The sequence below is a fragment of the Brassica rapa genome, chromosome A03 (assembly GCF_000309985.2).
Source record: "Brassica rapa cultivar Chiifu-401-42 chromosome A03, CAAS_Brap_v3.01, whole genome shotgun sequence".
NCBI lineage: Eukaryota > Viridiplantae > Streptophyta > Magnoliopsida > Brassicales > Brassicaceae > Brassica > Brassica rapa.
The window spans coordinates 23,923,370-23,943,677 of NC_024797.2; the positions used below are offsets into that span (position 1 = coordinate 23,923,370).

Sequence of the window (20,308 nt, forward strand, 5' to 3'; positions counted from 1 at the left end):
AAAAAAAAAAACTTCAAATTTGGAGTTTAGTGAAACTTCAAATATGATGTTCCACTCTTTAAAACTCTAAATTTAAAATATTGAAGTTTTTTTAGAGCAAAAAACTCTATATTTGAAATTATAGAGTTTCTTCTGAAGATGCTCTAAGACGTCAAAAAAAAAAAGAAGACTAGAAACATAGTTTGTAAGTTAAGTTACTTTATTTCGGTTTCGACTTGGAAGTAGCTAAGATTTTTTTTTCCTGTTAAGTAGTTTTTTTTTAACCTAATAAATAATAATTTGGTAAATAATGCAGTGTTCAAGTTTGACTAATATCCTGTTAAGTAGTTATAGGCTAATTTTTAATGAAATTTTGTTCTTTTGTTTTAAAATTTTTATCATTTGGTGAGGTTTTTTTGTTTGTTATCCCAACACATCTTTTACCTATACAAAGATTATTATTTTTATGAAAAGAAAAAGGCACGTAAATAATACTAGTAGTTGTCAGCTGTCGCAGTCAGAGAGATCTAGAGAATATGGTACGGATACGAGATTCCTTTCTGTTCATTCTCGTATGCTATCTTTGTCAGAAGAAAAGTACTGACCCTTCAAGAGTTCACTTTTCCTTTAACTTTTTATATTTATGGTTCTTTTTGTTAATATTTAATATATAGTAGTTCCTCACTCAAATGCAAAATTACTTATTTTGAAGGAAAATGTACTTTTACGTTTTCCATTTTACATTTAAGAGTAAGCCGTTTTTAATTTTCTTGAAAAAGAGTATATATTTATATTGAGGATAAAGGCATCGATGTTGAGACCAAAAATAGAATTATAAGGATGTCTCTCAGAAGTTTAAAAACACATCATTTGAAAGATTTTCACATTTAAAAAAATAAAATAAAAAATAACTTATTAAAATATTATTATTTTTGAGATGAGACTCTTTTTGAGAGGCTCCTAATTGGATGGCCTAAGAACTTTACTAAATATATCTATACACTTGGGCCAGGTGAGTTCATCGGGTATTTTGGAGGAGTCAACATACTATTGGAGTATGTTTTGTCCAACGCGGCGGTTGCTAGAAGCTTTACGGAGTATATGTGTACTGCGATTGGCGTTTCTGATCCAAACGCTTGGAGAGTTAAAGTAATTGGTCTCGCTAAAGGTTACAATGAACTTGATTTTCCTGCGGTCGTACTTGTTCTTCTCCTCACTCTTTGCCTTTGTCATAGGTACGAGTATAATTTTTGTGCAAGACGTAGGTACTATATTAACCAAGGAAAAGTAATTAAATCATCCACGTAAGTTTTCATAAAATATTTTTAAATAGTTGTTAAATATTTCAGCAGTTCCCGGAGACTCATCTTTTGACCAACAATGGTGTTAAGATTAGTTTCGGAGATGGGAAATAGGTTATTTTTTTGCAAGCATCAAAAACACTTGTTCTTCAAATAAATTATTCCATATGTTTCATTTTAATCGTCATTATAAGTTTATGAACACAGATTAATAAAATATATGATTTTGTGTATTTCCAAAATAAAAACACAATTACCTATATACTTAACCATATTTTAACCAATAGAAAATTAAAGTGGAAAATCTTATTAATAAATTTTACATTGAAACTCTAAAACGACACTTGTTTTGAAACAAATTTTTTTTCTTACAACGACAACTAAATCGAAACAGAAAGACTATTTGAGACAAATCCTCTCATACCCCTATATCTCATAACACAATCTCAAAAGGACCTTTTTCTTCTTTTAATTTTATATGTCAAACGAAAAATCATTAAATTAAAATGGAAACGTTAATATTTTTTATTTGATTTATAGAATTTGATAAAAATATTTCAAAAATCCAAAAACGTTGTTTTCCATATTTTCGAAAAAATCATCAAAATATAATTAAAAACGATTTTAAAATATTTTTTTCTGAATTTGAAAGGTATAGAATTTAAATATTTACCCATGGGTTCACTAATCCATAGGGGGGTTAGGGTTTAGTTTTGATAACCGGGAAGGATTTAATTTGGGAGTTTGGATTATAATCAAAAAAAGAATTATAAAATAGGGGTATAGGAGACTCTATGAGCCCATAGGAGATTTGACATTTCATATTTGGGGGCACGCGAGAAGTTGACTCAGACTATTTACTAATTCATTTGAATATTTTAATACTAGTAAATTACTTCATTAAATTTTAATATTTTGAACAAAATTTGAACCATTTAGAAATAAACATAGGTCATCAGAATTTCTAGCCGGTATTCCCTCCTATCTTTTTTACTACTGAGATATTCATTAAATTTCTACCAATAAAGTAGTTTTTTTAGACCATATCAATCTTTGATGCTCTTGTTTTTTTATGATACTTATAACTTAATAATACAAATCGATTGTTTTTAAAAAAAATTATCTTAGCACGAAGGAAAGCTCCATGCTGAACCTAGTGATGACGGTGTTCCACATAATATTCTTCGGGTTTGTAATAATCGCCGGATTCTGTCACGGTGACGGAGTTAAGGCGCTGGTGGAGCCTCGGGGCCTTACTCCTTACGGTGCTCGCGGAGTGGTTAACGGAGCTGCCGTCGTGTACTTCAGCTACATCGGGTACGACACAGTTTCCACTCTTGCTGAAGAGATCCAAAACCCCTCCTTCAGTCTCCCTGTCGGAATCATTGGCTCCGTCTCCGTCGTCTCCGTCCTCTATTGCCTCATGTCTCTCGTACTCTGCGTCATGGTTCCGTACAATGAGGTATAATGTCTAAATTCTAAACTTATTTTGTGAAGATTTTTCTAATAATTAATTTTTCATTCAATTCAAAAAAAGAAGATTTTTCTAATAACTTCACATTCAGAAACATTCAATTAAAAAAGAAAAGAAGTTTTTTCTAATAACTTCACATCCATTATGTGATAACATGCACGTTTTAGCTAATTAAGTTATTTTGGCGACAGATAATTTCTTTTACCAATATTTTGAATCTTTGATACGTAGGAAAATTTGTTGGCTTGTATAAGTTGTTTAATGAATATATATATTATATTAAATGTAATTTAGTTTCTAAAGGAATATTGAAAAATCATCATTGACCAAAGGCATCAACTTCAAAATTTTATTTTGCTTATTTTGACTGAAAATATGTAACTAATTTTAATTTTTCTTTAGTTAACATCATTTGGTACAAATTAAACATTACTCCAATAACCCACTGACTCTCGAAAGAGAAAAAAAAAACCGTTTGTCATTGACATCAGTTATCATGAAAAACAAGTGATAACCTAATCCTTTAACATGAAAAATAATGTTGTAGATATCAAAGAGCGCGTCGTACGCGGTTGCTTTTCGGAGGATCGGGTGGGGTTGGGCAGGGAACGTGGTTGGTGCAGGTGCCAGTCTAGGGATCGTGGCATCGCTTTTGGTGGCGATGTTAGGGCAAGCGAGATATCTCTGTGTCATCGGAAGAGCCAGACTGGTCCCTTCATGGCTCGCCAAGGTTCATCCTTCTACAGGAACTCCCTTGAACGCTACACTATTTCTCGGTAATATCATTTTAACCAATTCTTTAACTTTAAAAACTATGATGAGTTTGATTGATACCACTATGAAATGTAGACTCATTATATACATTAATATAAAATAGTAAAAATAAGTATATTTTTCATAACATTGTGAAAATATATAACTAATGTAAAAATTTAAAATCTTAATATTCCATTTAACACTATAGTTTTAATAATGCGTGTGTGATTTCAGGCATATGCACAGCAACAATTGCGTTATTCACCGATCTCGAAATAGTGATGGAGCTGATTTCACTCGGAACGCTCTGTGTTTTTTACCTAGTCGCAAACGCTCTACTCTATCGCAAATACACCTTAACAGGCCAAAACGCACCCGTTCACACACTCTCGTTCCTTGCCCTCCTCTCTTCTTTCTCGCTAGCGTTCTCCCTCTGGTGGAAACTAAACAAACCGTGGTGGGGCCTGACGCTATTTATCGCGATCGCAATAGCGGTCACTGCGTTTTTCCAATACCACACGTGGTCGATCTCGTCTACGGTTAGTAAGAATCTTCTGAGACCATCCTGTCCCTCCAAATGGTCGGTACCGTTCATGCCGTGGCCGGCGGCAGCTTCAGTGTTCCTTAACGTTTTTCTAACGACAACACTGAAAACGCTCTCGTTTCAGAGGTTTGCGATTTGGACGTGCCTTGTAACGATGTTCTATGTGTTGTATGGCGTTCATAGGACTTATGAGGCGGAAGAGATGGGTAGAGTAGATGTTGTTGAAATTCATGTGACTAGCACGAGGGTGCAACCGGATAAGTTGGACAACGTTCAAATGGCAATTCCTTAAAGTGTATATTATTATTAGTTTTTTTTCGTGTGTTGAGTTAAGAAAATCGATATAGTTGACGCGAAATTTATGTGGATTTACGAAACAATTCAAATGATTTCAAGTTATTTATGATCTTCCCATAAACATCAAAATCTTTATTCCTCTTTAGTTATTTATTTGGTTACAAATGAGGAAAACAAAATTTTTAACTCCTTCACTATGATTTTGTATGTTAATTTCTTTCTGAACACAAGCTTCATTTGACCTCCTCCCACCTGAAATATATAATTATCTGGAATGCATAATATAAAATGGTTTTATTTTATTTTGCTTTTCCACAAACTGATCAAAGTCTTAACTACATAATTAATGAAACCGATAAAAGAATCAATAAAAAAAAGCAAAAGAAAGTAATTAGAGACACATGTTAGTAACCCTGCGGAGTTTAGCAGCCATCATCTTGTTTACTGTTTCAGTGGCATCCTCAACTCTTTCAGCCTTAATATATGCATGAATCAATGATGTGTACGTTGCATCATCTGGTTTCGTACCTTGCTTTTTCAACATTTCATCCAACACACTCTCAGCCTCGGACAACCTCCCACATGCAAGTAGTTTAACTTTGCCAAGATGTTGACTGCATCGCTAACTGCCCCCACCTCGACACAGCAATGGCTAGCCTCAGCTTCTCTATTGGTTCTCTTCCTGTCCGGTATCTGGGCCTTCCTCTGATGCACAGGAAACTCAGAATATGCGACTACAGACCTCTTCTTGATCAATTAAAATCCCGCTTCAGTTCCTGGTCCTCTAGAGCCCTCTCTTTCGCAGGACGAAGACAATTATTAGGATCTGTCATATATGGTACGCTCAACTTCTGGTTCTCAAGTTTCTTACTGCCAAAGGGATGTATTAAACAGGTTGAATCCCTTTGCTCTCGGTTCTTGTGGAACGGAAACATTACTGTAGAGCTGCAGCCAGAGTTTCATGGGAAACCTGTTGTGTTCCAAAAGCTGAGGGAGGTCTTTCTCTAAGGGACCTAAATTTATGGAATAAAACCCTCTGCCTAAAGCTGATATGGTTACTCTTCACTGAAAATTAATATCTGTGGGCAGCCTGGTGTAAGACAAATAGATTTAAAAACAACAGTGTTTGGAGCTTGGATGAAAATGCTCAATCCTCATGGATCTGGAAAGCTCTCCTTAAACTCCGATGTTTGGCTGAACGCTTCATTAGATGTGGTATAGGGAATGGGAGAAGAGCTAGCTTTTGGTACGACCATTGGACACCTATGGGACCTCTCATCAATCGCTTTGGTCCCTCTGGTCTAACACAATTGGGCATCCCTTTGACAGCTACTGTTTCTGATTCTTGCACCTTATCAGGCTGGAGGCTACGTCCTGCTCGCTCACAGGATGCAGAGGCTCTGCAAATTCATCTATGTTCAGTGCCACTTCCATCCCTCACGCAAGTTCCAGACTCTTTTGTTTGGGAGATTGGAGATCAAACCCTCCCATCATACACAGCTAAAGCAACTTGGGAATCTATTCGAAACAGGGGAACACCACAACCTTGGGCTGATGTTGTTTGGTTTAACGGCTTCATTCCAAGCCATGCTTTTATAACGCCCCGACCCGTCCACGGCTAATGGGCCACCCACGCCCGCTCTCTCGGCCCGTGGGCCCCATCCCGTCTGACGGTCGGTCCGTTAATTTTCCAAAGGCTCGAAATCATTGTTTACTGACCCTGCAATCACCACCCGACCTTTTCCCATGCTTTGGCCTCACTCGCACGCTATCGCGAATCACTTCCCGATAGGTCACCCATCCTTCCACTACTCCAGCTCAAGCATGCTTAACTCTGGAGTTCTTTCAGGATGTGTTCCGGAAAAGGTAAGTCAACTTTGGTGACATAGGTAGCCAAATCAATTCTCTTAAGCCTTTTTCACATATCACAACTCGGGATGTTACAATTCACCCCCTCTCAAAGAACGCAACGTCCTCGTTGCGCCCCCGACAGGTCTCAAGACGCCTCTCAGGTCGGAACTGAGATGGCTAACCAGCTCTGATACCACTTGTAACGCCCCGACCCGCCCACGGCTAATGGGCCACCCACGCCCGCTCTCTCGGCCCGTGGGCCCCATCCCGTCTGACGGTCGGTCCGTTAATTTTCCAAAGGCTCGAAATCATTGTTTACTGACCCTGCAATCACCACCCGACCTTTTCCCATGCTTTGGCCTCACTCGCACGCTATCGCGAATCACTTCCCGATAGGTCACCCATCCTTCCACTACTCCAGCTCAAGCACGCTTAACTCTGGAGTTCTTTCAGGATGTGTTCCGGAAAAGGTAAGTCAACTTTGGTGACATAGGTAGCCAAATCAATTCTCTTAAGCCTTTTTCACATATCACAACTCGGGATGTTACAGCTTTTATAATGTGGCAGGCTCAGTTGGATCGCTTACCAACTCGTGCCCGTATTGCTGCTTGGGGAGTAGCTTCTTTGGATACATGTTGTGTTTGCAGCTCTTATGTTGAAACGAGGGATCACCTCTTTCTGCGCTGTGATTTCAGTGAGCAGATTTGGCTACTTATTACTAAGAGACTAGGCTATAAACCTTTTCTCTTCCATACATGGACTGCTTTTGTGGAATGGTTGAGACTGAAAGACACTACGAGAGGCCTATCAGTTGGGTTGGACCACACCCAAATGGGTATGTCCAAGTGGGCTTTTTTTTTCTGGGTTCAAAACACCCACACCCATATCTAGCCCACACCCAACAGCACCCATACCCAATAACACCCATCACCCAATGGACACCCAAACCCGCCCATTTATAAGCAATTTAAGTATTAGTCTAAATCTGTTTTTTTTTCTGAACACCTGCCCAAATCTGTTAGAATTCAAATGGAAAACTTTTTTATAAGTAGATGTCGCTTTACAGGAAAGAGAACCTTCAATCAAAAACGAGATAAATATGAGTTTTATAATCTAAACAATTCATCATCATCATCATCAAATTCAGAGCAAGAGTAAAACGAGATAGATTCAGAGCAAGAGTAGAACGATTCATCACAGATTCACAAAACTGGATCGAAACTAAAAGCCTAAAACCCACAACATAGAAACGAGATGGATGATCGAATTATGAAGCATACCTGAAATCGCGAGAAGAAGAAGTAGAGAATGGAGAAATCTGGTTTGGATTAAAAGAATCAAAGCCGGAGAAGACGAATCGAGAGGCAAAGATCGATTTTCATCGCGATTTTGCCAGACCGGTCGAAAAGAAAAGTCTAAAAGAATCGCAGAATGATTTTTCCCCAAATTGACTAAACCCTAGAAATTAAGTGTTTTGGGCCAACCCAACACCCATTTGGTTTGGACCAGTTAGAGCATGTACATCAATGAACCCCCCTTTGGGGTTCATTGGATTTTTTAATGTATTTAATGGTGGAGTCAGTGAACAGTGTTGAACTCTCTCATATATGGTTATGCATCAATGAACCTCAAATTCGGGTTCATACGAATAAAATAATATATTTTTGGGAAAAAAACAAATTTTGAGAAAAATTAAAAATTTGCTTTTTTTAAAGAAGTTGTAATTCAATACATTGAGAATTCATAAACTTAGTAAATATTTTTAATTATTTCTTTAAAGGTTTTATTCAATACATTGGAAATTCAAGAACATACAAAAGATTAGTCACTACGATCATCAAATTTTGCCCATACATTTTCAATTAAATCAGCTTTGAGACGCTCATGAATTTGTGAATCCCGAAGCTGATTGCGAATGTTAAGCATATCAACATTCACACTTTCTCTCCTTGTCACCTTCGAACTTCGGCTAGATTCTCCTGACTCGAACTCAGATGTATTAGCTAGAATGTATCCTTGTCTTTCATCCTCTACTATCATATTGTGCAATATGACACAGGCTCTCATTACCTTTCCTATCTTTTCTTTGTCCCATTTAAGAGCAGGGTTTTTAACAATTGCAAACCTCGATTGCAAGACTCCAAATGCCCGTTCCACATCTTTTCTGGTCGATTCTTGACGTTTTGCAAAAGCCACTGCTTTAGGACCTTGAGGAAGCGGGATGGATTGGATAAATGTTGCCCAATTAGGATAAATCCCGTCGGTAAGATAGTAGGGCATACGATAAGTGTGATTGTTCACCTTGAACTTCACTTTAGGAGCTCGACCTTGTAAAATTTCATCAAAAACCGGTGACCGATCAAGAACATTGATATCGTTGAGTGTGCCTGGTAATCCGAAAAATGAGTGCCATATCCAAAGATCTTGTGATGCCACGGCTTCTAAGACAATTGTCGGTTTTCCCGAACCACGTGTGAACTGACCTTTCCAAGCAGTTGGGCAGTTATTCCACTCCCAATGCATACAATCGATGCTGCCTATCATTCCCGGAAACCCCCGTGCCTCTCCAGAATCAAGTAGTCTTTGAAGATCTTCAGGTGTTGGTTTTCTTTGATACTCATCTCCAAACACTTGTATTATCGCTTCCGCGAAATTCTCCAAACATAAAATTGCAGTACTTGCCCCAAGTCGGAGATACTCGTCATTCGCATCTCCGGCACGACCGTAAGCCAACATTCTCATAGCTGAAGTGCATTTTTGAAGTGTAGATAGGCCGTTCCTTCCATGACCATTTCTCCGTTGTTGAAAGTATGGAACTTCATTACCTAGATGTTCGACAATGCGAAGGAACAATGACTTGTTCATTCGAAAACGTCGCCTAAACAAGTCGTGTGTGTATGTAGGATTTTCACTGAAATAGTCCTGCCAAAGTTGAATGTGTCCTACTTCCCGATCTCTTTCGATATATACTCGTGTCTTCGGCTGTTTGGTCAGAGCAGACTCGATGTAATCATCAATTTGTTGGTCGACCATTTCTTCAAATACTTCATATACTTCATCATCTGAGTTGCTTGACATTGTTCCTGTTTTTTGAATAGTTTTAAAAATTATTGAATAGTTTTAAAATCAACCTTGAATTTTTTTAACTTTGCATAATTATTAAATATTTATAACTTTGAATAATTCTTGAATATTTAAAACTTTGAATAAATCGATGAACTCTTTGTAATATCCAAACTATTGAATATTTTTAACTTTGAATAATTATTAATATCCAAACTATTGCATATTTTTAACTTGAAATCTTTGAATAATCGGATGAATTTTTAATATCCAAACTATTGAATATTTTAAGCTTTGAATAATTATTACAGGTATGTTTAACAAAAGTGTAAGTTTTTGTTTAAAACTTACGTTTGGTTCTTGGTTCTTGGTGGTTGTTTGGTTGGTTCTTGATGGTGATGTACGTAGAGGCAAAGATGTCCGACGAAGTGGTAAATGAGGGAGATAGAGAGTGGAGTTGATAAAGAGAAATGCTTTTATAAATTCTAAGGAAAAAACATTCAGATAAAGAGAAGAAGCAGAGTTTTGATTTATAAAAGCATACATCAAGAGAGCATATTTATATATGCTTGTTTGTTACATAACCCGTGACATGAAAAAGCATTGTAGAAACAAAGTACAACCCGTGAAACAAAGCAACATCAGTGTAGAAACCAACAAAATACTACACTGCATCCGATAGACATAAAGCATCCGAGAGACAGAAACAGACACCAACCCGTGAGACAGCAACAGACACCAACCCGTGAGGGTTATTTCGTTAGGGGTTAGATCAATCTCAATCTTGGCTAGTAGAAGTTGTAGGATTTTGTGTTGGGAGATCTTTTTTCTCTCAGCCAGGATGGTCTCTATTTGATCGAATGCAGCTTCTTTCCCGTGCCTCTTGCGTTTGGCTGCTTTAGCAGCCTTAACACCAGCTGGTCTAACCTCGTCCTCAGCCTTAACACCTTCTCTAGGGTACCGACCTGGACTGTGAGGCTTCGAACCTGTTCCTGGACATGGAAACAACAAGAACACAGTGTTACTCATTAATATTAATAGAGGACATACATATTAAGACAGAAATAAAGCAAGCTCCAGGCTCTCAATCTGGTAACATAAATAAAGCAAGCTCCAGGCTCTCAATCTGGTATTTACCTCCAGGCTCTCAATCTGGTAATTGAGACTCGGCACCCCCTTGATAACCTCCTCAGCCTCTTCCAGACGCTTCCTCAGCCTTTCCATCTCCTCCTGGACACCAACCACCCAAGGATGACTATAGTGCAACCCATTATCCTTGTTGACAACAGAAAACAAAATATTAGAGACAGTTCGAGTTTCATAAATTTTTGTGACAGAGATTAAGGAAAATATACTAACTTCATAGTTTATGCACGTGAAGAACCTCTTTCCAGGATGACTGTCGTAGTCTTCCTTCCCCCGTACCTCGTCAATGATTCTCCCACCGCAAGCACACCGTATTGGAATACCGTACTGTGAATCCTCCACGAAGCCTAACATGTCACAGTACTCCTTTTGTTGTTTTGAATGTTTTCGTTCTTCTGAGGGATCCATCTGCACAACAAAACGAATTGATTAGAACAAACTAATGAAAAATTCTTATAACCCAAACAGATATCTCGACTCTATTAGAACAAACGAATCCTAACAAAGAAACCCCCTTTTCAAATTCATATCGGCTCTATTAAACCCTAAAAAAAAACCCAACTTTATGCAGGCCGACTCTATTAAACAAATAAACCCTCTAATCGATTTCAGCTAATAGAATTCTCTCAGACTCGATTTAGACTCGATTTAGAACCCTAACAAACAAACCCCTAATCGATTTCTCTTCCAGACTCTATTGGAGGAGAAACCCCCAATTCGAATTCGTATCGACGCTTTTCAACCCTAACAAAAAAATAGACTGAGAAGAGAGAGGATTACAAAGGCCGGTGAAGTCGATCAGAACACTCTCCCTCGTCGATTTGATGGAAAAACGACCTCTCGATCGTAGTCGCTACAAAAATCGCCTCTGACTAGAAAACCCTAGCTTTTGGAAGAGAAGAGGAAATGAGGAGAAACACGCGAGGCCTTCATTTTCCGCGTCGACATCTGAAAAAGGTCAAGCCAATACCGTCGCGACACGTATAGTGAACTCGCTTCACACGGGATCACTCCAGCGGCCCGGTTCACTTAAAATAACCCATTTCTCATTTTCTTTTTGGATTAAAATCCTGTGAAACCCAGCCCATGAACCTCTTATAATCTCTTGATGTACATGGTCTTAGCCCATGGGTAAAGTGGGTCTTTAGCCCAATTAAGCCATAAGTTATTTGGGTATGACCATCACCCACCCATATTTGTTTTGAATGGATGAACCCATGGGTGGCCCAACCAATTGACACCCCTAAGCACATCCACTCTCTGCCGTTTGGTACCGCAGGCTACTTTGTACTTGATCTGGTGGGAGCGTAATAACAGGCTTCATAACTCCATTTCTGCTACGCCAGCAGTAACGTACAGAAAGATTGATAGACTTGTTCGCAATGCCATTCTAGCACGGAGGGAGCGGAAGAAATTTCGTACTCTAATGTTGCAATGGCTAAAATATGACTGAAGACTCGAGACTGAAGTTTCACTTGGTGGCCATCCTCTGTTTTTATTTTATATTAACTTTAAGTGTTTTCTTTTTCTGTTAAGCTGTATCCTATGTAAGGTTTTCTTATGATTAATAAAAAAACCAACTTCCAAGAATTAACTTAATCTCTCGAGGTTATGCTAAAAGTAACTAACCTTTTTGGTCAATTGTATATATTTTTCTAGACCGGAACTGGCGGTTATCTTCTTGTCCAAGTCTATTTGGAAGTGTTGTGTCATTGGCGAGCTTATAATGTTTTATCAAGTCTCATATTGTAATCAATGCGAGATTCTAATAGGATATGCGCTCGATTTTCAGGTAATGAAGTTGCTACGTAGTACAGTTAAAGTGAGAGCCAAGAACTTGGATGGTAAGACGGCAATGGACATACTCCAAACTCACAAGTCTTCTATTTTCCCCAAAGCAATTAGGCGTCTCCGCAGTGCTAAAGAAAGACTACTTTTTGGTCCCTCGATGACTCTTGCGGGATATTTAAGCAGAAAACCATCGGACACTGAGGAGCTAAACAAGCTCTTAGGGCTGAACAATCTGAGAAAGAGCAGACACGGGTCTCGAGAATCAAGCGATTTCCGTAATGCAATCCTAGTGGTGGCTGTACTGATAGTAACAGCCACATACCAGGCCGGTCTTAGTCCTCCTGGCGGTTATTGGCAAGATGATTACGCACCAGATTCCGATAATGGTCACACAGCTGGGCAGATGACAATGTCTTTCAACCTTGCCTTGTTTTTTTACATCTTCAACGGATTTGCCTTCTTCTCATCTCTATATGTGATTATAATCCTCATAATTGGACTTCCCATGTGGATGGTCCTATACAGTTCAATAGCGGCTCTCGGAATGGCTAATTATGCCTCCTTCAGCAATACATTTCCGACTTCAAATGGGTCATTCCAGGAGTTTGCAGTGTCCCTCGTCCCCTTCGTATACCCAGTGATTACAGGACTTTTATTATGTCCTCCTTTCTTTAAATTTGTTTTTGACAAACGTCGCCAACAACAAGTGGACTTTCCGGCAAGGTACTTCAGCTCAGTTCAGAAGCTATAGTGCTATAGCCTGAAGCGCTGAGATGTGTGTGAACGGTATTATCTGGAATCACATTTCAAATGTGCATCTCTGGATTTGTTTTCCATTTTATGTAGTATTTGAAGTACTCTTTGTTTGGTTGTATTTTGAATTACGTGTTCCACTCTTGCATGTTCACCTTTTTACTGTGATGCTAGTTTTATATTATGTTACTTTGTTTCAGTTGGAAACCCAATTCCACCAAACTGAAGGGGGAACACTGTTTCAAAAAAAAAAAAAAAGTTGGTGCAGCAAAACATGATCAAATCTATCCTACGCCCAAACAAAACAAAATTACATTACAAATTATCAAAATGTCAAACATTTAAAACCTAAGTGTCACATCACTCGTTTTCAACAGGCCAAACATTAAAGTAACATATCCAAAAAGCTCTTGTAAAACTTACCGTCAGATAACATATATATCAGCTACGGTGGATGCATAGGCACAGAAACAGTTCCTTGGCATTTCCTATGATTAGTTCAGCTGAGACAGCAATTTCACTACCACAACAGACACACCCTTTTTTACTTTTTTACCTAATATATGAAACCGATGAAAGAGTCAATATAAAAAAAGCAAAAGACACCTTAGTAACCTTAATTAGCAGCCATCAATTTGTTTACCGTTTTAATGGCATCCTCAACTCTTTCAGCCTTAATACATGCATGAATCAATTATGTGTACGTTCAGCATCTGGTTTCGTACCTTGTTTTTTTCAACAATTCATCAAACACACTATCATCCTCGGATAACCTCCCACATAGTTTAGCTTTGCCTTAATCTTTGCCAAGATGTTGACTGCATCGCTAAACTGCCCAACCTCGAGATAGAAGTGGTAATTGTCAAGCATATATAGTTTTCTTGCCGTACACATTCAAAATAAGGATTGCCCACAGGTCCGTTTGCTGTGAAGCAAGAGGTCCTGTGTAGCGTCTGGTACACGTCTTGAAGTTGTCCCGGAGCAAATACGCCCTTGTTACCAGAAGCCACGAATGAGATTCATGTACATGGCTGGCTGTTGGAAATTGTGTAACTCATCCTTTCCTCTCAACAAAAATTATAAAGCCTGGTCCAATTCCGAATAGAGGTGGTTGTAGAGAGGAGAGGCTAAAGCCTCGGCTGCTTGACATGGCCGGCGAAGAAATTAGTTGCCTAACATACCTTTGTGTATTAGTAATTAATTAGCACAATATTTTTGTACTAGGATTACGAAAACCCTTTAAAACTCTGAAGTCTAAACTCGTTCGACTGAAAAGCTTCCAAAACCGGTTCTATAACACAGCGACGTCGTTATGTAAGTTTGACTGAAAAGTCCTTTTATCGATTGACCACTCTGGTACAGTAAATCCAGAATCATTCTTTTGTAACCGATGATAGAAGAGTTTCTTATAACATGTGTCAGCAACATGCGTGTTTTTTTTTTTTTCTTTTCTTCCTCTCTTCTTCTCTCATCTTCTCTCGTTCTCGTGTTCTCCGTCGAAGGGAACCGGAGCATCCGTTCAATCGGCGTTTTCACTCGTCTTCTCCTTTCTGTCGCGAAGCGTCTCCTTCCTTCAATCGCCGTCATGTCCGTCTTTCTCTTCTCTGTTTTTTTCCGTCGGTAAAAGAAGTGTCTCCTCCCTTCATTCACCGCTCGTCCAATCGCTGCGACCCCATATCCTCTCTTTTCTGACCGGTGAGATCCTTTTCAGATTCATACTTTATACTATTGATTTGGTGCTGATTAGATGATGAGATTGAACCTTGATTGTGTCTAAGTTTTGTTAGGATTGTGTTTCTTAAGTGAAGAAGTTTGTTATTTTCAGAGAGAAAGAGAAAGCGAAAGCTATGTATATTTCTTGTAATGGAATTAAGTGTCTTGTAATGGAGTTAATGTATGTTTCTGTGTCACGGACTGATAATCATGCTTCTGTAGTCTCTTGTGCTTTTCTGTGTCACAAACTGATAATGCTTGTGTTATGTCTTGTAGTGGGAGCATTGAGAGATTCATCACAGAGTGGAGCAGTGGGAGCATCTCGTGCTTGTTGTTTCACAGAGTGGAGCAGCGGTAAAAAGTCTACTCTTCTTCAAGTCTTGGGTTTTCTTGCTTGTTAGACTTAGTTTATGGTTAGTGAATATGTGTGTGTTTTGAATGCTTCAAGTAGTTGATAGAGGTGGTTAATAAATGTAGAGTTAGGTTGTGGTTAGTGATTAAGTGTGTGATGAATGCTTGTTTACATATCAAAATCCATTGATCAACATCATCTTCATTTACTAAACCGTATGCAACGTACATAGACTAGTGAATAGAGCATTTGTAATCGTAAGTTCTTACTAATTGATATTAAGTAAAAATGTTCAAAAATCCTGATGTGCTTCTTTCGTTTAATATATATGGCTCATGATAATGATCGAGACCATTCTTGGTGCTCTGGTCCTAACACACTTGCAACTTTTTTTTTAAGCAGGGAACGTGGTGGGAGGGAGTTATCTTCTTACATAGGTATACAGCATAATGTTGAGTCAGCATTGACGCTAGACTATTTTATTCAATTATTGATTCAGGAAAAACCTAATCTTTGTGTATATTTAATGATAGAATCGAATCTTTTTCACTTGCATATGCTTTGGTTCTGTCTGATCATAATCTCTTTGAGGTATTGTTTGTCTTTTTCAGGTTTTATTACAGTTAGATCCGTTTCTCAATGAACTCACGAGCATGTTTGAGAAAAGTAAAGACAAGGGGAATCTATAGAGTACAAGGCTGCAAGAAGAGGAAACTGAGCTCGACTGGGGAATCTATAGAGTACAGATGCCTTATACGAGCAACTGATGCTAAGAAAACGATCTCTACTTCGGTACATGTTCTACTCATTGATCTCAAGATTGCATTACTCTAGAACCTTTGATCTTTCTAAACGTTTAACTATGCCGTGAGTAAGAATTTAAGTTTAATAAAAAAAAATGTTTAATAATTTTTTTTTTAAAACCCTTAATTAAGAACCTTGCAATGGAGCAATTAAATGTTGGGGTTTGTTAACTTTGTCTCTTAAGTCACTTTTTGTACTTAAAAGCATTAAAAAAATAATAAGAACCCCTAATATGGGTCTTTGCAATAATCATGCTTACATAACGGAAGATATAAATGCGTACGTTTGTGTCACTGTTTTTTCTTTTCAACATTATTGACTGTGTCAATTATAATGTAAAAAACCTATGGAAATGAGACAATATTAATGTTAGGATAGCGTCGAGTAATTACTCGTACAGCGGTTTCTTATAACATCATATATATATAGTCAATCTAAGGCGGAGCCTGATTAGTGATTACGTGTTACTTGGTTTATCGTTACTTGCTTGGTATCCACATTGAAAAACAAGTATTTGATTTTTCTAAAGTCAAGTTGAAATGTCAACAAATTTTACTACTTACAAATTAGAAACAAATATCAAGTATCATTATATTTTTAATATTTATTTCCCTATTTGGTCTGTTATTTACTATTAGTTACCTGTTTTAATATATTTGTTAAGTTACTTGTTACCATACATGTACTATTTATAGAGTACTTGTTAGTAATTAAAAAAAAATACTTGTTTCAAATATTTGTAAGTCATCTAGTATTTTATAGATAAATACTTAATTTTGGCAAGTATCCAACCGAGTCAAATCATTTATAAATATATAAGTTAAAGTGTATGTAAATGCTATTTTTGAAAGTTTTCATGTAAATTTCCCCTGGTTAAATGAATATCTCAAATTTTATTAAGAAATTATTTCTTATGAACAGTCTTTATCTTGCTTATTCCCTATATATTTGTCATTTTCTTAGTAGTAAGAAATTCTCTTGGCGATTCTTGATCTATAGTTTCAACGATATAATGGAAAATAAATTAATATATTTTTTACAATATTCTAAAATGCGAGCGTTCTTATTCAAAGTTCCGTCATCCATATATCCAGAAAGAGATGCGAGCGCTCTTATTAGGTAGATATAATATGGGAAATAAGTGGCCTGAAAAATTAGGAAAATTCAATGTCCTTATAACACGCCTAGACTTACCGGAGACTTTGTGGTTTATACTTAAGCCTTTGTTGCAGGAGCCAAAGGAAAATCTCCAGAGGCAGAAAGGAGTTTGAACAGAGTAACTGATATGGCATTTCAAATTGTTGACATCTATGAGAGACTCAATATGGTGGCTAAAGATGGGGATATTGAGGGACTCTACGAGCTGATAGCAGAATATCCAAATATTTTGGAACATTTTGATAATGTGTCTTTTTGTGAGACGCCATTACACATTGCAGCTGAAAAAGGGCAAACTCATTTCGCCATGGAGTTAATGACCCTTAAACCGCCACTTGCTTTGAAGCTAAACGTCTCAGGTTTCAGCCCGATGCACTTAGCCCTTCAAAACAACCATATCCGAATGGTGAGAGGGTTTTTGGCAATTGACAGCAGCTTAGTCAGCATCAAGGGAAGAGGAAGAATTACTCCTTTGCATTATGTGGCTCAGTTAGGTAATGAAGACTTGTTGAGTGAATTCTTGTTTGCTTGCCCATCTTCTGTAGAAGATCTGACCATTAAGTGCGAGACTGCTGTGCACATTGCTGTGAAGAGCCACCAGTTTATGGCATTCAAGGTTCTTTTAGGATGGGTTCGGAGAGTGAACAAGGAGGAAATCTTGGATTGGAAAGATGAAGATGGTAACACAGTTTTTCATATTGCTGCATCCATGAATCAAACTGAGGTAGATGTCTCTCTGATCATTTAGTGTCTCCTTTTTGATACAAATATGATATAGCCTACTTTAAAACATGCACGTGTTGGTCGTTACTCGTTAGACATGTTCTGCTGCTCTATGAAAATGGTTATGATCTTGCTCTTGTCTCTGATACGCACTATGACTTACATAGATCAAAATATTTGACATTAAGAGTTTTGGTAGGTTTTGAAGTTGTTGACAAAAAATTGGCTTTGAAATTTTTTTTTTATATTAGTGCAAGTGTTTTCTTTTTCTATTAAGCCGTATCCTATATAAATTTTTCTTATGATTAATGAGAAACCAACTTCCAAGAATTAACTTAATCTCAAAGAGGTATGTTAAAACTAAGCTTTTTGGTTCCTATGCAAACTTTATTTTTTAGGCTGGAACTGGTGGTTAATATCTTCTTGTTCAAGTCTCTTTGGAAGTGTTGTGTCACTTGCGAGCTAACAATATTTGATCAAGTCTCATATTGTAATCAATGTGAGATTCTAATAAGATATGCACTCAACTTTCAGGTAATGAAGTTGCTACGTAATACCGTTAACGTAAAAGCCAAGAACTTGGATGGTAAGACGGCAATGGACATACTCGAAACTGACAAGTCTCCTATTTTCCCCAAAGCAACTAGGCTTCTCCGCAGAACTAAAGAAAGACTACTTTTTGGTCCCTCGATGAGTCTTGCGGGATATTTAAGCAGAGAACCATCGACCATTGAGGGGAAAAACAAGCTCTTGGGTCTGAACAATTTGAGCAAGACCAAACACGGGTCTCGAGAATCAACCGATTTCCGTAATGCGATACTAGTGGTGGCTGTACTGATAGTAACAGCCACATACCAGGCCGGTCTTAGTCCTCCTGGCGGTTATTGGGAAGATGACTCCCCTAATGATGGTCACACAGCTGGGCAGATGACAATGTCTTTCAACCTTGCCTTGTTTTTTTATATCTTAAACGGAGTTGCCTTCTTCTCATCTCTATATGTGATTATGGTCCTCATAATTGGACTTCCCATGTGGATGGTACTATATGGTTCAACAGCGGCTCTCGGAATGGCTAATTATGCATCGTACAGATATACATTCCCGCATTTAGATGGATCATACGGGAATATCGCATTAGCCCTCGTGTGGTTCGCATACCCGGTGATTACAGGAACTTTATTATTACGTTATTTCATGGCATTCATTTCCAACAAACGTCGCCGGCAAGGAGTGGACTTTCCGGCAAGGTATTTCAGCTCAGTTCAGGAGCTATAGTGCTAAAGCGCTGACGCGCTCAAATGTGTGTGAACTCTATCATCGGAAGTCAGATTTCAAATGTGTGTCTCTGGTTTGTTTTCCAAGTATTTGAACTCTTTGTTTGGTTATACTCCGAATTACTTGTTCTATGTTCAATCATTTAATGTCTGTTGGGCTGGCTCTGGGTAAAGCACACTTAAACATTTGCCTTAAGACCTCCAGTTTTATAGGCTTCAAATTAAAACAAAAATACTAGTATATTTACACAAATTAAACAGTTTTTTTTCAATGAAATGCGAGAATACTACTTCTATTATCAATTGCTTAGTTGAGCATTTTATATATAATAATAATAAATAATTTGTTTTTATAATAAAAACACATTAAAAATGACCAAAAAAATAAGAAACCTTTATACCCTTACTTTATTGATATATATAAAATAAATAAAATTTAAATAAATAATAATAAAAAGAACTTTTTGATTTTTTTTTTCAATTCAAATTTTATTTCAAAATTTTGAGTTTTGTATTCTAGGGATTTCTCATAATAATAATAGCATGCATTAGTTTTAATCATTGATCCACCCACCTTTCTAGAGACTAGAGATTTTTTCCGCGCTTCGCGCGGATTGTGTCTTATAAATTTATTTTATTTATAATATTATTTGTCAGTTTTTTTCTTTTACATTAACTTCTTGTTTTTCCAATGTTAGTTTTTTTAATTTAAATTTATATATTTATAATTTATAATTTTTCTTGTTGTAGATGGAGAATTATATTTTTATTGATGGTTTTTTGTATGTGACATAAACTTTTTGAAATTTTAAAATAATGTTATATATAGTACGATTAACACATTAAAGAAGATAATCATATTCAGACACATTTTACACAGGTTATATATGCATAATTTTAAACATTATATATGTATATATTATAAGTTTGAAACATGTAAATGCTTTCTAAAGCTAAATACTTGTTCTGAGTTTACATAACTTATCAAAAGTTTTATCTCTTTTTAAATTCAAATCACAGAAAAAATATCAAAAATTCAGTATAGAAGAGTTTTTTGGGCTTTTAAATCAACATTGAAAAATTACATGAATCAGATAACAACAGTTTTATAAACAACTGGATAAAATTTGACCGAGCAAAAGATTTTCACACAATATGTTCTTTCTTCTTCAAATTGCAAAGAGCCTATAGGCACAAGAAAAAAAAATCATAATTTTTGTTTTCACTTATATAACATTTCTTCTCCTTTACACACAGAGTTTATTACACTACTATAAGCATTAGAGAACTCTATTCATATAAGATTCACATCTATGCATTTTGACAAAG

The 20,308-nt window shown here is 37.0% G+C and overlaps 5 protein-coding genes and 1 long non-coding RNA gene across 7 annotated transcripts; 3 read left to right on the plus strand and 3 right to left on the minus strand.

Annotated features, from left to right (window-relative positions):
- Window positions 1-264: 264 nt before the first annotated feature.
- LOC117133032 lies at window positions 265-2,366 on the minus strand. The gene is made up of 2 exons (XR_004456866.1): window positions 2,135-2,366; window positions 265-1,679 (listed from the first exon to the last, which is right to left on the minus strand). It is a non-coding gene; the product is annotated as an uncharacterized LOC117133032 (long non-coding RNA).
- LOC103860893 (cationic amino acid transporter 6, chloroplastic) lies at window positions 1,666-5,541 on the plus strand. The gene is made up of 3 exons (XM_033288894.1): window positions 1,666-2,742; window positions 3,302-3,530; window positions 3,745-5,541. Exons 1-3 carry the CDS (start codon window positions 2,425-2,427, stop codon window positions 4,344-4,346), a joined length of 1,149 nt encoding a protein of 382 aa, XP_033144785.1. The 5' UTR covers window positions 1,666-2,424; the 3' UTR covers window positions 4,347-5,541.
- A 2,482-nt stretch (window positions 5,542-8,023) lies between these two features.
- Window positions 8,024-9,280, minus strand: LOC103861150. Its single transcript, XM_033287393.1, has 2 exons — window positions 8,686-9,280; window positions 8,024-8,529 (listed from the first exon to the last, which is right to left on the minus strand). Exons 1-2 carry the CDS (start codon window positions 9,278-9,280, stop codon window positions 8,024-8,026), a joined length of 1,101 nt encoding a protein of 366 aa, XP_033143284.1.
- An 806-nt stretch (window positions 9,281-10,086) lies between these two features.
- On the minus strand, window positions 10,087-10,862 carry LOC117133024. Its single transcript, XM_033288923.1, has 3 exons — window positions 10,625-10,862; window positions 10,403-10,540; window positions 10,087-10,257 (listed from the first exon to the last, which is right to left on the minus strand). Exons 1-3 carry the CDS (start codon window positions 10,817-10,819, stop codon window positions 10,114-10,116), a joined length of 477 nt encoding a protein of 158 aa, XP_033144814.1. The 5' UTR covers window positions 10,820-10,862; the 3' UTR covers window positions 10,087-10,113.
- Window positions 10,863-12,073: 1,211 nt separating this feature from the next.
- LOC103861152 (ankyrin repeat-containing protein ITN1) lies at window positions 12,074-15,959 on the plus strand. Its single transcript, XM_033288908.1, has 4 exons — window positions 12,074-14,650; window positions 14,945-15,022; window positions 15,423-15,457; window positions 15,632-15,959. The coding sequence occupies exon 1, from the start codon at window positions 12,138-12,140 to the stop codon at window positions 12,951-12,953; it is 816 nt and encodes a 271-aa protein (XP_033144799.1). The 5' UTR covers window positions 12,074-12,137; the 3' UTR covers window positions 12,954-14,650; window positions 14,945-15,022; window positions 15,423-15,457; window positions 15,632-15,959.
- Window positions 15,500-19,165, plus strand: LOC103861153 (ankyrin repeat-containing protein BDA1). Of its 2 annotated transcripts, none has more exons than XM_033288883.1 (3): window positions 15,500-15,812; window positions 17,057-17,706; window positions 18,240-19,165. In XM_033288883.1, the coding sequence occupies exons 2-3, from the start codon at window positions 17,110-17,112 to the stop codon at window positions 18,978-18,980; spliced, it is 1,338 nt and encodes a 445-aa protein (XP_033144774.1). In that variant the 5' UTR covers window positions 15,500-15,812; window positions 17,057-17,109; the 3' UTR covers window positions 18,981-19,165. The 2 variants fall into 2 exon arrangements, with proteins under 2 accessions (XP_033144774.1, XP_033144773.1); XM_033288882.1 differs by having other exon boundaries at window positions 15,632-15,812; window positions 17,045-17,706; window positions 18,240-19,143.
- Window positions 19,166-20,308: the final 1,143 nt, after the last annotated feature.

Bases quoted from the DNA above. Each gene is read 5' to 3' on its own strand.
- LOC103860893 (XM_033288894.1), top strand. From the start codon at position 2,425: ATGCTGAACCTAGTGATGACGGTGTTCCACATAATATTCTTCGGGTTT. The intron at 2,743-3,301 runs GTATAATGTCTA...ATAATGTTGTAG, and splicing joins TCATGGTTCCGTACAATGAG to ATATCAAAGAGCGCGTCGTA. The intron at 3,531-3,744 runs GTAATATCATTT...GTGTGATTTCAG, and splicing joins GAACGCTACACTATTTCTCG to GCATATGCACAGCAACAATT.
- LOC103861150 (XM_033287393.1), bottom strand. From the start codon at position 9,280: ATGTCAAGCAACTCAGATGATGAAGTATATGAAGTATTTGAAGAAATG. The intron at 8,530-8,685 runs GTCAGTTCACAC...AAATTTTACAAG, and splicing joins CTGCCCAACTGCTTGGAAAG to GTCGAGCTCCTAAAGTGAAG.
- LOC117133024 (XM_033288923.1), bottom strand. From the start codon at position 10,819: ATGGATCCCTCAGAAGAACGAAAACATTCAAAACAACAAAAGGAGTAC. The intron at 10,541-10,624 runs GTTAGTATATTT...GTTGTCAACAAG, and splicing joins TCACGTGCATAAACTATGAA to GATAATGGGTTGCACTATAG. The intron at 10,258-10,402 runs GTAAATACCAGA...TTCCATGTCCAG, and splicing joins ACCAGATTGAGAGCCTGGAG to GAACAGGTTCGAAGCCTCAC.
- LOC103861152 (XM_033288908.1), top strand. From the start codon at position 12,138: ATGTTTTATCAAGTCTCATATTGTAATCAATGCGAGATTCTAATAGGA.
- LOC103861153 (XM_033288883.1), top strand. From the start codon at position 17,110: ATGGCATTTCAAATTGTTGACATCTATGAGAGACTCAATATGGTGGCT. The intron at 17,707-18,239 runs GTAGATGTCTCT...CTCAACTTTCAG, and splicing joins CATCCATGAATCAAACTGAG to GTAATGAAGTTGCTACGTAA.